Here is a 15,363-nt window from a genome sequence, read left to right as displayed (position 1 = left end):
GTCGAAAAAAACAATCCTGGGGCTCCTCCCCTAATGGTGGGCGTGTCGGGCCTGAATAAAGTGGGTGGGCTTTGCATGGAAACTAACAAAGAATGAATATGAATTCAAGCATTTGCACTTGCCTCCTCCTACTCAGTTTAATTTGAAGCTCATTTATTCTTCAGGGAATTAAATTTAAGCATTTGCACTTGCCTCCTTCTACTCACTTTAATTTACAAAATGAAGTAACCAAGCTCAAGGACTGTTCTTCATGAGCTATAGTTCTTGCTCATCTTCACTTAGCAGGCCAATAATTAGCCAAATATCAGCTGAAATGATTGCCCTCGACTGCTGCCTTGAGTGAGCGTTCCTGTTTCTGCTTTAACCTCTGTAAAGGCCAAGGCTTTTTTTTTTATTTGACTCAATCTTATTTATTCTTCAGGGAATCAAACACAAAGACAAAAAGAGCATGACAAGGCATGGACAAAGCAGAAATGTTTCTCATGGAAAAATGCCATGCTTTTCCCAACTGTTGAATTCATTCCTGCATTTTCCCTAAGAATTAAACAAAATGGGCAATGAAAGTTACTGCTCCGGAACACTTAGAATATTCCTTTACTGCTTTAAACCAAACTGGAAAAGACACAGAGAGTTGCAGCAGCAACTTTGGGCTTTTCGTTTTGGTTTGTTTACAGAGAAAGAAGCCAGACCTTCGATAGCTCAGTTGGTAGAGCGGAGGACTGTAGTCTACTGTCAATGGCCATCCTTAGGTTGCTGGTTCGAATGCGGCTCGAAGGATCTCTCTTTATGTAGATCCAATGAGTGCTAGCTGCCTTTCTGTTGGCTCTGAACTTCGAGATCCACCCGTCCAGAAAAACTTAACTTCCCTGACCGGGAATCGAACCCGGGCCGCGGCGAGAGCGCCGAATCCTAGCCACTAGACCACCAGGGACTGAAGACAAAGAAAGTGCCTCCTCTGGTGGCTGGCTCTGGTACCTAGAAAAAAACGCTCTAGTGATGGCATAACGTATTTCTCAGTCGAAAAAAACAATCCTGGGGCTCCTCCCCTAATGGTGGGCGTGTCGGGCCTGAATAAAGTGGGTGGGCTTTGCATGGAAACTAACAAAGAATGAATATGAATTCAAGCATTTGCACTTGCCTCCTCCTACTCAGTTTAATTTGAAGCTCATTTATTCTTCAGGGAATTAAATTTAAGCATTTGCACTTGCCTCCTTCTACTCACTTTAATTTACAAAATGAAGTAACCAAGCTCAAGGACTGTTCTTCATGAGCTGTAGTTCTTGCTCATCTTCACTAAGCAGGCCAATAATTAGCCAAATATCAGCTGAAATGATTGCCCTCGACTGCTGCCTTGAGTGAGCGTTCCTGTTTCTGCTTTAACCTCTGTGAAGGCCAAGGCTTTTTTTTTATTTGACTCAATCTTATTTATTCTTCAGGGAATCAAATTATTGTTTGTTCCTGGCAAATATTTAGACATTCAGTGCTAAGGATTCATAGCATACTGATTAATTAGTACTGAGATGAATCATAAGTCAGAAGACTTGAAATGTAGTCCATGTACATCAGAGCCAGGCCCAAGGTTTAAGTGAACTAAGCAGCTGCTTACTGTAGTTCACTTGAGGTGCCGATATCGTCTAAGATGATGTCTTTACAGAAACCTAGGTCCCAACTCCTTGGGGCACCTCGATTCCTATTATACACTCAAACCATATGGAATATGTATTAATGGCTCAATTGATGGATTTTCATGCATGATCATGTGTCTCCATGCTTACTCCCCAAATAGCAGTCCGAACGTTATTGCTAGTTACTTCATTGATGAAGTGGAATAAAGGAATGGTACTGCTACACGTATCAGGACAGACTTGGGAACAGATAACTGTTTGGTTGAACAAAAGCAGTTATTTTTAAGAGGTAACCATGATAATGTGTTTTTTCAGAGAGATGCTATATTACTGGCCTTAAGTAATCATAACCAAAAGATTCAACAGTGATGGGGATTTTTAAGAAGACAACATACACAGTACTGGATGAATGTTTTCCGAGACATAAAGGACATTAGTTCTCAGTTTACAGTTCACAGTTTACAGAAATAATTGAGATAAGACTTCTTTGTTTTTAGAATGATTTTAAACAATTATTTAATTCATAACAGTGTGTTTTTATGGGGTGGCACTGTGGCGTAGTGGTTAACACTGTCACTTTGCACCAGCATGGTCAACAATTCTGTGTGTATGGAGTTTGCATGTTCTGCCAGTGTTTGGTGGATCTCCTGCGGGTGCTGTGGTTTCTTCCCACAGACCGAAGACATGTAGATTAGGGAAGTTGGCATTCCCAAATTGCCCGTAGTGTGTGAATGAGTGTGTAAATGTATAGTTTTTTGACACAGACTGTAAAAAGCTTGTAGTTTGCATCAATTTTTAAACAAGTAAAGTCATCCTCTAGGAAGAGAGAGGGCGTGGATGGGACAATAATGATGACTTCCTCTGCAGGAGAGAAAATTTGAAAATGATTAATCAGATGGGATTCAGAAAGCAGCCCATAGTCTGCATCACCATTGCAACGTACAGCACGTTTAAAATGATCTACCGTAAAAAGACATGCAGATTAGGCTAATTGGCATTCCCCAATTGCCCGTAGTGTGTGTGTACGTATGTGTGTGCCCTACGATGGATTGGCACTCTGTCCAGGGTATACCCCGCCTTGTGCCCTATGTCTCCTGGGATAGGCTCCAGGCTCCCCACCACCCTGAATACAGGATCAAGTCAAGTAGGCTTTTTTGTCACTTTAACCATATACAGTTAGAGCACAGTGAAGCAAAACAATGTTCCTCCAGGACCAAGGTGCTACATGCAACATAAATTTACAACATAAATTAACTGAAAAGCTAACTAGCTAAATGAGAAGCCTAATTAGCTGGCTAGCTGAAACAAGAGAGATTGACATGACAACATAAATCAACAACATAAATTAACAAAAAAAAAACTAACTAGCTAACTTAGAGGCCTAATTAGCTGGCTAGCTGAGAACTATCTACGTTTTTATGCAAAAGACACAACAGAGACAACATAAAGTGCATGTGCAAATGTGCAAACAAGAGCGACAAAGTTCAATTAAATTTTTCAATTCAATTTGATTTGTATTTGATAACTTTTTATGAAATGTGTATGAATCAAAATGATAAGATTGTCCCTAATGAACAAGCCGAGGACGACGGTGGCAAGGAAAAACTCCCTGAGATGGTATTAGAAAGAAACCTTGAGAGAAACCAGACTCAGCAGGGAACCCATCCTTATTTGGGTGAAATGGATAACAGGGATTGATCTGCATAATACTATGTAAGACTGAAAGTTCAGTGTAACAGGAAATGTGTATAATTAGATGGAGTCCTGTTTGTTCCTGGAGGCTCAGGTAGACTGTAGGAAATTCCAGTCATGAACTATTGAGCTACTGAAGTCACAAGTCTTCAGAGAAAAGCTGTCTGCATCAGTCAAGGACAGGACCGTCTTCATGAAAAAGTGGAACTATCCCCACATGTATCCCAGGCAGACCACACGGGGCATCCATGTGATGAGCTCTCCAACCAGAAGCTGGATCACTGGCAGCTCGAGAGCGACACGTATAGCTTGACAGAGAAATAGGTAGAGGAAAATGGAGAGAGAGAGAGAAGAGAGCAGAAGAGGAAAGAGCAAAAGAAATGGAGAGGTGGCAATTAGGTAGGGTCACAGTCGAACACTGTATAAGGTGAATGTATATTTAGTGCAGAGTGCAAGCAGGGACTCCGGCAGGACTAATTATAACAGCATAACTAAAAGAGAGAGCCAGAAGGAAACACAGACATGAGGGCTCCCTGAGATGTAAAGCAACCAATCACCTCAACGTCAATTGAGTGATCAATGAGAGTGGGGAAGACCGCATCTAAACATACCAGTTCACCTAATACTCTACGTCCAGGGGGCCCCCAGATCTGCTCCTTTACCTAAGGCAAATCAATTTACAAATATGCTTGGCTAAATAAAAAGGTTTTTCAGCCTAGACTTAAACACCGAGACTGTGTCTGAGTCCCGAACACTATTTGAAAGGCTATTCGATAACTTTGGGGCTTTGTAAGTAAAAGCTCTACCCCCTGCTGTAGTTTTAATAATACGTGGTACTGTCAAGCAGCCTGCATTCTTTGATCAAAGTAGGCGTGGCTGCTTGTAAGACACTAGCAGTTCACTCAGATACTGCAGCCAAGAGTAGTATTTTAAAATCAATGCCAAACTTCACAGGAAGCCAATGCAATGTGAATAAGATAGGGGTGATGTGCTCGTATCTTCTGGTTCGGTTCGCTGCTGCATTCTGGACTAACTGAAGCTTGTTTATGCACCTTGTTGAACAACCAGACAGTAAGGCGTTACAATAATCCAACCTAGAGGTGATAAAAGCGTGAACTAGTTTTTCTGCATCATTTGGTGACAATATATTTCTTATCTTTGCAATATTTCTGAGGTGAAAAAATGCTAACCTGGTAATATTATCTACATGAGCTTTAAATGAAAAGCTGGAATCTATAATTACACCAAGGTCTTTTACTGATGCACTTGATGTAACAGAAAAGCCATTAAAAATCAGTGTGATTAGAAAGCTTACTTCTAGCTGCTTGTGGTCCTATGATTAGAACTTCTGTCTCATCAGGATTAAGCAGAAGGAAAGTAATTAACATCCAATCTTTTATGTCCTGCACACATTGCTCAACTTTAGTAAACTGTTTTTTCTCGTCTGGTTTTGCTGAAATGATAATTGTGTCATCAGCATAACAATGAAAACTAATACCATGTTTACGAATTATGTTGCCCAGAGGAAGCATGTTAAGAAAAAAAAGCAGTGGGCCTAAAACAGATCCCTGTGGAACACCAAACGCAACTTGAGAACATGAGGAATGGTCACCATCTAAATTTACAAACTGGATCTGAGCCACAAGAGGGCCGTTCCCTTAATTCCTACTACATTTTCTAATCTGTGAAGAAGAATACTATGATCATAGTGTCAAAAGCTGCACTGAGGTCGAGTAACACAAGTATAGTGATGCAACCCTGATCAGAGGCCACTAGGAGATCATTTACTACCTTAACGAGTGCTGTCTCGAGGCCTAAATCCTGACTGATACAGTTTATTTATGCTATTTCTATGTAGATATGAACATAGCTGCTGTGATACTACCTTTTCCAGAGTTTTAAAGATAAAGGGGAGGTTTGATATCAGCCTGTAATTGGAAAGGTTTCTTGATTACATTTGGAAGACGCTCTTATCCAGAGCAACTTACAATTTTTACCTCATTATACATCTGAGAAGTTGAGGGTTAAGGGCCTTGCTCAAGGGCCCAACAGTGGCAACTTGGTGGGTGTGGGGTTTAAACCTGGGATCTTCCGAACCGTAATCCAATGCCTTAACCACTAAGCTACCTCCGGCCCATGATTAGTGGTTTCAAGGGATTTTGGAACATACCCACTGCTGAGTAAAATTAGTTCTCTCGCTTCAAGGGGAGTAAAGTATTCTAGGTTCTGATTTGATGTGATTAATTTATCATCTGTATCACTTAAATTGTCTGGTTTTAAAGCCTGAATTTTTTGCCTAATATTTATGATTTTGTTATTGAAAAAGTTCATGAAACCCTCACTATTGTGTGTTGTTGTTGTGGAGATTTCTGCAGTGGTCTTGTTTTTAGTTAGTTTAGCTATGGTATTAAATAAAAATCTAGGATTATTTTTGTTATTTTCTATAAGAGTGAAGAGATACATTGATCTAGCAGCACTGGGAGCTTTTCTATAGTTCAGGGTGCTCTCCTTCCATGCTATTTGGAATACTAACAATTTAGTTTGACGCCATTTGCATTCTAATTTTTAAGCAGCTTGTTTTAGAGTGCGTGTGTGGTCATTATACCAAGGAGCGAGTTTCTTATCTCTAATCATTTTCCTGAATAAATATATGAATATATGAGAGTTTTACATTTTAAATTACATTACAAAAGCCTTGTGAAACACCATACTTATTTGTTTAAAAAAAATCACCATTAATTAATGTTGTATTAATTTAAAATGTGATGTCTGGAAGCAGGTAGTGAGGCACTGGAAATGTTAGTATAGAAAGATTTATAGATGTATCATTCTGGTCTCACAAAAAATGAAGTTTTTAGTTTTATTTTATTTATTTATTTTATAATAATGCTAATGGCAGCTTCATTAGTCATGTGGGTTGTATATGGAAGTACAGAGACAGAAATGTTCTCAGTTTGGTATTTATTTGTTACCTTTCCTTACAAAACAGAACAATAATTGGTGTCCTTATTTTGCGTGACATATGTATCCTACGACTGTGTTTTTGGAAGTTACTTGGAAGTCACTTTAGATAAAAAACATCTGACAAACTAATAAAAGTAAATGTAAATGACAAATACTCTACTTTAATACTCTGTAAATACTTTTGATGCAAAAGTGAGAGTCACTAGATCAATACGTGTCTGATTTATTGCCTCATCTTTTCAAAAGACTCCCAGAGAGCAGTGAGTTGGGCCTTCAGGTCTTGAGCATACGGGTCCAACTTCTGCTGCACTTCCTGACTGCTCTGGACAATCTGGCCTTGGACTCTTTGGAAAAATGGGGTCATGTTCTTCTGAAAATCCTGCAGGTGCTGCTCCATTTTCTGCTTAAGCTCCTCTGCCTGGGGTTCCATCTTGGCCTGAAGCTCACTTATGCTCTTTTCCAGGCTCATCCTCAGCTCCTCATTCTTTTGGAGTAGAGCAGTTTTCAAAGCCTCAGAATGCAGAGCATCTGTATAGGGAGTCACTTCCTTCGTCCACTGTTCTACCTGTTGTTGGATATTTGAAGTCACCTCCTCGATATACGGCTCCAGTTGGCTCTTCACTGAGCTAATGTCCTGCTGCAGACGTGCCTTCAGCTGCTCGGCCTCCTGGGACACCTTAGACAGCAGCTCCTGGGTCATTGGAGTGACCTGGTATGGAATGGCTCTTGCATACTTGTTGACAACATCTGCACTCTCAGAGATTTTAACACTGAGACAAAGAAGAGTTTAAATTATTAAGTAGTTCAATAAATACTAGATTTCTGTCATTACAGACATACAGTGGCAGTTCTCAAATAATGTGTTATTAAATATTAAAAATGAAAGCACTTATGGTTTATTGCTCACTTGAGTTCTTGTCCCATTTCAGACTCCTTGATTTTCTGCAGAATGTCTTCAGTTGTTTCAGTCGCCTTGGCTACATAGTCCCAGAATGCATCTTTCACCATTTCCATACCCAATTTGGCCTGGTCCTGCCAGATGACATTGGCTTGACTGCCTTTAAAAAATAAATAAACAAATATGGTGTTAATTAGGTAATTAGTAATTAGACATAAATAAATGTGATTTTCTTCAATCACAGTAGAGGTAAAAAATACTTACCAATTATTACAAAAGCAAAAACTATAAACAGCTTCATGGTTATATGTCAGGGTTTCTGTACAACAGAAGAAAATATATTTATGTAAGATTTAATTTTAGCTTAGATATTTAGTTTCAGCTGAATGTATAAATAGGATCTTATTTAAAATATTGTAATTAGCTCCTTACCTCTTAGGTGTCTTATGCCTTTGTGTGTCTCTCATTGAGTTAAGCAGTGGTCTATATATGTAAGAGATCTGTGATGAACAAGGCAAAGTCCAAAGCTCAGCTACATGTTGTGTCCTCTTACTTACTGTGTGCCACATCACACTCCCTAACCCAATGGATCGAAAATAGCTTAATTTCACGAGACATCAGCTAGTTTCAAAGAGAATGTGCTTCATTAATAAATGTAATGTCATTTTTTAAAATTCAGATAAAGGCAACTCAAATGACTGAAAGGTGAATAAACTCACAGTTTTCACCCAGCAAACCTAATGACAAAAAATCAGTTCTGATATTGTCGACACTGTGGACATTATTCTTTTAGGAACACATAATACAGTACATAGTGACTACCAAACAAAGAAAAAAACAAAATGCATTTTCATGCAAGAACAAGGGGGAAAAAATCCTTAGCAGGTTAAAGCTCACTATGTCTAAACTTGTATTTGGAACTTTAAGATAAAGTGTATACCTTTAGATGGAATGTTCACATGCCCTGTTTTTACTGATGTTCAATATCAGAAGCACATATTTTGTTTTCCACATCACTTATCTACTATTATACAATGTTTACCAGAATACTCTTTTAATTACAATGCTAATTTATTTAGTATCTAAAATGTGTAAACTCTAGAAAACTGTTAGATTTGAAATACCTAACACAACTCACCATATCATATGATAGCCACATGATAATCACTTATCATTGTTATCATGGTCTTTGAAATACGTTGTTGGACTGATGATGTCATTGCTGACAAATTGCTGTAATTGTATAAGTCACATACCACAACACAAAAGTACTATTGATAGTAGTCTCGTACTATCAACAGCAGAACTGAGACATAATTTACACAGTCAGATAACTATTAAAGATTATTAAAATAATCTATAGGTAAAGACCTAGGGTTAGACTTTATATGATAATTGGCCTATCAGGAACAACCCTGCTAAAGTGCACAGAATGCTTACACCAAAGGAATGTGAAATGGATGATAACCAGTTTGCCTTGCCATTTAATTTAATTAGGTTTTTGTCTTGATTAACTTAGACTTATTCTAACTAGAGAGATTCATTTAGGCTGTATGGCAATTGCATGCAAATGTCAACCTTACCATGGGGGGAAACAAGCAGGCATAATTCATAGAGTACCAAACCATACTAATACATTAAAATACTAGGCAACTACATGTATAATATACATATATTATATACAATTATATTAACTACATGTTTACTTTTTAATTAAATAGTATAGTCCAATGCTGAGCATCAAAAAGCACAAAGAGGCACAAAAATGGTGGAATGATGGAAAGAAGAGAGAGAAAGGGGCCAAGGGTAAAATCAGTGGTAATTTTAAATTTACTATTTTAATGTACAGTTTCACTGTTGCCTTGCACGTTCTGGGTCCTAATCTGAGGTGCTGTTTGTTAATTGGTGATTTCTGAAGCTGTGAACTCTAAATTAACTTCTCTGCAGCAGAGGGAAGTTTTGGTCTTGATTTTCTGGGATGGTCTTCATGAGAGCCAGTTTCATCATGGTGCTTGATGGGTTTTGCAAATGCACTTGACAATGCTGTTCAACTAATCTTAATGTCCTAAAATAACAACTGACTGTTGTTGTTGTTGTTGTTGTTGTTGTTGTTGTTACTTAATTACCTTATTCCATATGTGTTATTTCACAGTTTCATTATTGTTCTAGAATGTAGAAATCCAAACTTGTATCCAAACTTTTGACTGGTACTTGTGTCACAAGTAGCTTTGGTATAAAAATTATATAATATTCCAGGGTGTGTTCATTGGAACATAATTAATTGATTATAATCAAAAGATTTAAAAAATATTTAGATTCCCTAAAGAAACATTATATTTACCAAAGAGAAGATAAACATGAAGGGTTTTAGAGAAGAGGTGTTGGAAAAGTTGGCAGGCTGTTTATGTATTTTAGTTACATTGCAGACTGGTCTGTACTTTTATAGTGTTTTATTTACATTACAGCATTTGGCACACACCCTTATCCAGAGAGACTCAATTTATTATTATTTATTTATTTTTATTTTTTTTCATTTTTCATTTAAGGGTTGAGGGCCTTGCTCAATGGCCCAACAGTGGTAGGTTGGAGGTTTGAACTACTGACCTTCTGAGGCATTACCTTAACTATTGAGTTAACCCTACACCCCCACTATATGCCACAGTGGGTCAAACAAGTGTATAACATGCATGGACATTTGGTTTCAAGGAAATGCTGGTAAAACAGATAAGGCTATTCATTCACTTTAAAGCCAAGTATATATAATTTGGGATAAAGAGATATTAACTTGTCAATAGTCAATGATAAGCCCTTTTCACAAATCCAAGATATTTAGTCCATCAGTCTACCCTGGGTAAAAAAAATTATTAGTGCATGCAATCAGTTTCAAAGTGGTGACAGTAACTTTGCTTCCCTTCATGGTTTGCATAACTTGACTTATAACTGCAATAAAATTTGTTGCTGTAATTCATTATATACATAGAACCATACCCTTAAACAGATTCCATAACAGTTTAGTTGCGTTGGAATGTGTGATATGATGACATAACTGATGGCACACTTTCTGGTGACAGCAGGGCACTGAGTTTTGGACTTTGCCTTCTACATCACAAACCTTTACAGTGTATATATAGTCACCGGATAAGGACACACTCAAACAAAGACAGTCAGCACTTAAGTATGTTATTAAGAGTTTAAGCATATGCATATAGAAATGTAAATGCAGGCAATTTAGTACTTATTCTTGATTGTCTTTATTTTTCAGAATTCCTGGGACGACCATCCAGACATGAAGATCCTTGCAGTTATTGCTATTGCTGTTTTTAGTGGTAAGTATTTTAGGCGTGTTCACTGCCCAGCCAAAGAGATACAAGACAGCAAGCGAATGTTTTGTTTTGTTTTGTTTTTTGCCAAAAGGCTGCCATGCCAGTGTTATACGACAAGATGAGGCCAAACCCAATATGGAGATGGTAAAAAACGCATTTTGGGATTACGTGTCCAAGGCAACACTAACAGCTGAAGACATCCTGCAGAAAATTAAGGAGTCTGAAATGGGGCAAGAAGTCAAGTATGTGTCATAACAGAAATCAAATAACAGAAATTTGATGCAAGTTTTCAGTGCAGCACAATAGAAATATATGTTTCTTTGTTAGCACTAGGATCTCTGAGAGTGGAGATGCCATCAATGAGTATGCTGTGGCTGTTAGTGGTCAAGTGACTCCTCTGACTCAGGAGCTGCTGGCTAAGATGTCCCAGGAGGCTGAGCACCTAAAGGCACGTCTGCAGCAGGACATCAGCTCTGTGCAGACCCAGCTGCAGCCATATATCGAGGAGCTGACTTCAGATATCCAGCAGCAGGTGGAACAGTGGAAGAAAGACGTGGCTCCATATACAGACGCTCAGCAACCTGAGGCTCTCAGAACCGCTCTGCTCCAGAAGAACGAGGAGCTGAAAATGAGTCTGGAGAAGAGTATGAGTGAGTTTCAAGCCAAGCTGGGACCCCAAACAGAGGAGCTGGAGAAACATCTTCAAGACTTTCAGAAAAACATAGCTGTGTTCATTCAGAACAGTGAGAAGGTGCCCCAGACACTGGATCAATATGATCAAGACTTGAAGACCCAACTCACTGCACTGTGGGAGTCATTTGCCAAAAACATCCAGTAAACAGATTTGTTATTTATATTTATAATCTTGCAATGGACTAACAGAGACATCTTATGTAGTGTTGTAGCAGGTTTTCCTTTTTTTTCAGAATTTATGGCCAATGCAATAAAATATACCATTTCAAACAAATTGAAGTTTTCTTAGAAAAATATTATTTAAATGCAAAAGACTTAGGAACACAAGACAAAAAAAATTATAACTGGTAATATTGCATTTAAAATTCACAGAGACTTCCTGTTCTGGAGAAAGGCTAAGGGGCCATTTGCAAGAGGTTACTTTCTTTGACTAAAAAGTGTTTAAATGACTTACCAACCTGCATTATAGATGAAAACATGATAGGTATCATAATTAGTATCAAGAAGGCATCTTTATACATTAGAGTAGTTACATATCACATCATGGTTCTTTCTACTGCTTATGTTTAATAACATGTGCAAAGTATTATACATTTCTTTGCTAATTTCAAAGTACTGCATCTGAAGCAATTATCATTTATAAATTGGCAAATGTATATGCAAAATCATGATTCTACTAAATAGACAATATAGTGCCTAAGTGTTACTGTATAGTGACGGTGGTGTTACCGCATTATATGACCAAAGCACGTTAATTGCAATTTAGATCTATAGTATACTGTTTTGTATACGACTATTTATTATACTATTTCACAGTAAAGTAAATCAAGCCTTGGCTTCTTACAGAGTTTCTGGACAGAGTTTAATTTTTGTGAAGCTGCTTTGAGACAATGACCATCGTTAAAAGCGCTATATAAATAAAATTGAATTGAAAAAAATTGAAGTGAATAGTAGGCTTCAGATTCTCACATGACTTAAATTCTTATTGACAAGTCAGGTGCTTTTTGTCCTGAAAGTGTAACTTAGAAAATATTTACAAATGTGATTTTTCTATTGATAAAAAGGTGACAATAGTTGGTCACTTTATTAGGTGCCTATAGCTTTTCTACTATAAACCTTAGGTATAAGTAGTGACTGTAAGTATATTGTGTTACAAATATATAGATTTCACACAGTATGTTTTTTAAGTACTCTGAGGCTCCAGAAACTATTAAGAATTTGGTCATTGACCGCTTACCATTTCACTGGGCTGTAAGTAGGAGACTCGTATTTGTAATTTGTAATTTGTATTAATAATAATAATAATAATAATAATAATAATAATAATAATAATACAGTATGTGGGTTTATGTACAGTATGTTTAGGTACAGTAATAACCATGGCCTCCACAGCCCCTAGTTGGACTACAGAAGTTCCTAGATGGATGGATGGGAAAAATAATAATAATTAAAATTATTTTGTCACTAATTACATTATGGATCACATTATTGGCCAGCTTATGTTAGTTAATGTAATGAAGATAAACAATAATTTGTTTAAAAACTAGCATCCCTCATTAATAAGACTGTGAGATACTTAAGGTCCCCTCCCTTACCTGTAGGCCGTATCCTCCTCTTTTTTTCAGTAATGAACCATGACCTTCGAATTTAAGGCACTGATTTTCATCCCAGCCCTTTGCTGATGTAGCTGAGATCAACAAAACCAAAACAACAGAGATTTCTGGCACTGACTTCCAGGGTCTCTACTCAATAATATCTCCAGTAGAGGCCATCATTTCCTTGCTTTTGCTAAGCAGAGCTTGCGCATAATTTAATCTCCATTTGGCGCTTCAAAACAATGTCACTGCACCAACCCAAAAACGTTTTTCTATTGAGTCTCCATATTCCTTACATGCCTGATCATTTCCTTGTTGCAACCGCTTTTGCTCCAAAAATATTGGTTTTAAATCGGGTTATATTACCTCTAAATTGGATCAGGGAGGCTTCTTTGAACATTACTTTTTGCATTTCTATTATTAATTGTACTTGTGTTAAATAGCCACCGATATATTGATGAACACAGTATATCTAGTCCATATATTTTCACCTCACATGCTTACTCTGGTTCTTTCTACTTGACATTCTGCTTTTTGTCCACATAGGACTGTCAACCACATGCCCGCTGCCCAAATGTCACCTACTACAGTAAATGGTTAGGCTGGTGGCTCCAGTGTTTTTTATCTGGGTAGCCCAGTCATGGTAATACTCATCTGCGACACCACCTCCAGTCTCGGCTGATGGTATTTCACACAAAATACCCGTTCCTTTTTTTATTTATTTATTTATTTTTACTTTTTATGTATTTTTATTTTAATGTTTTTTTTTACCTATTATGGAGTCATTAATATTATTCTACACCTAATCTCTCCTTTCAAATCTATTCATAATAGTATTACCCCACTTGGACAATAACCTCCTCGTGGCAAAGCTCTGAGGTTTATCACAAGATTAAATAAAAAATCAAATGTGATTTTGTGCACATATTAATTCATCAATAATGAGATCGTTTTCATTTATTTATTTTCCTATAGTAGCAACTTTATCCTGACTATGGTGATTTCAGACCTTTGATGGAAATCCACTATACACACACACACACACACACACATGCACCTCTAGTAAAGAAAACTGGATAATCAAGGGGAAACACATTTAGACACAAGGATAACATGCAGAAAGTTGCACCTGCAGTAACCTCATGACCAAACCAGGAAGCTGTAGAGTTGCCAATCTTCCCACTGTGCCACTGTACTGCCCCACTGCTCCAAGCCCTGTTCCATAGTTTGAAGCTCCCTTCCCTTTCTCACTCACTCACTTATCTTCTATACCGCTTCATCCTGTATTCAGGGTCACGGGGACCTGAAGCCTATCCCAGGAGGCTTAGGGCATGAGGCAGGGTACACCCTGGACAGGGTGCCAGTCCATCAGAGCGCACACACACACTCACATTCACACACTATGGGCAATTTGGGAATGCCAATTAGCCTAACCTGCATATATTTGGACCGTGGGAGGAAAACCGGAGTACCCGGAGGAAACCCACCAAGCATGATGCAAACTCCATGCACACAGAGACGGGACTCGAGCCTGGCTGGGAATCAAACCCGGACCCTGGAGTTGCAAGGCGACAGTGCTAACCACTACACCACTGTGCTGCCTCCTTTCCCTTTCACCATAGTTAATTAAAGAATCTGGTGAACTGTAATTTATCCAAGCAGAGACAGATTCAGTGAATTGTAAGTAAGCTGTAATATATCTGTCACTATTTCAATGGTTTGCCTTCTGTGCAAATTCTCCTGCTAAAGTCTACAGTTACAGTATGTTTATTTAAATGTTCTCCTGTCAGAGCCTCATCTACAATAAATTAGGCTGTTTACAGAATTTCTTGTGATGTAAATGTACAATGAAACTAGTTTAGCATTTAATGTGTGGTCAAATCCAGAATTCAATCAAAACAATGAGATAATATGTAAGCGATACCTTCCGGTTGTGCTGTTTTAAGAAATATGCTAAGGTGCATCAGTACTGTGCAAAGGTCTTGATCCACGCATCATTTCGTTATTTTAAATGAAATGAAATAATGTAGATTAAATTTTCTAAATTAAGCACAGTTTGACTGTGACTGGCTAAAGTGCCAATAGTTTATGAAAGAGATTAGGTTATGCGGGCAAGCTGTTTCTATATTTTAGAAGAAATAATGTATTAGAGTGCATAAAAGTACATTAATATAAACCTATATATACAGTAGGTGCTGTCATGGTTTCATAATAAAAAAATAAAAAAAATTAATAAAAACCAGTACCGTACCAGGTGTTTTATTTTTTTATTTCATTTTTTCTGTATTTGTTAGTCATTTTAGTATTTCCTACATCAAAACTAGAAAATAACACATAGTTCAGATTTTTTTTAAGTAGTCACCATTTACCTTTATAACATCTTTGTGCAATACTGACAGCCAAGAAGTGCTTAACATACTGTATATGGGCTAAAGCTTCAAGAATGTTTAAAAAAAAATTCCAGGTGAATACCTCATAAAGGTGGTTTAGGGAATGCCATAAGTGTGCAAGGCAGGAGAACATTTAATATACATTATGTGTAAATGCATATTCCATTCATCCATCTAAGAACC

At 37.6% G+C, this 15,363-nt stretch overlaps 2 protein-coding genes across 2 annotated transcripts; one reads left to right on the top strand and one right to left on the bottom strand.

Moving 5' to 3' along the window:
• Nucleotides 1-6,261: 6,261 nt before the first annotated feature.
• LOC128515919 (apolipoprotein A-IV-like) lies at nucleotides 6,262-7,654 on the bottom strand. The gene is made up of 4 exons (XM_053490178.1): nucleotides 7,612-7,654; nucleotides 7,444-7,498; nucleotides 7,189-7,339; nucleotides 6,262-7,051 (listed from the first exon to the last, which is right to left on the bottom strand). Exons 2-4 carry the CDS (start codon nucleotides 7,478-7,480, stop codon nucleotides 6,505-6,507), a joined length of 735 nt encoding a protein of 244 aa, XP_053346153.1. The 5' UTR covers nucleotides 7,481-7,498; nucleotides 7,612-7,654; the 3' UTR covers nucleotides 6,262-6,504.
• A 2,670-nt stretch (nucleotides 7,655-10,324) lies between these two features.
• Nucleotides 10,325-12,096, top strand: apoa4a (apolipoprotein A-IV a). Its single transcript, XM_053490334.1, has 4 exons — nucleotides 10,325-10,354; nucleotides 10,442-10,505; nucleotides 10,594-10,744; nucleotides 10,830-12,096. The coding sequence occupies exons 2-4, from the start codon at nucleotides 10,466-10,468 to the stop codon at nucleotides 11,338-11,340; spliced, it is 702 nt and encodes a 233-aa protein (XP_053346309.1). The 5' UTR covers nucleotides 10,325-10,354; nucleotides 10,442-10,465; the 3' UTR covers nucleotides 11,341-12,096.
• Nucleotides 12,097-15,363: the final 3,267 nt, after the last annotated feature.

Source organism: Clarias gariepinus, chromosome 28, assembly GCF_024256425.1.
Source record: "Clarias gariepinus isolate MV-2021 ecotype Netherlands chromosome 28, CGAR_prim_01v2, whole genome shotgun sequence".
NCBI lineage: Eukaryota > Metazoa > Chordata > Actinopteri > Siluriformes > Clariidae > Clarias > Clarias gariepinus.
This window is presented reverse-complemented; position numbering and strand designations above follow the sequence as displayed.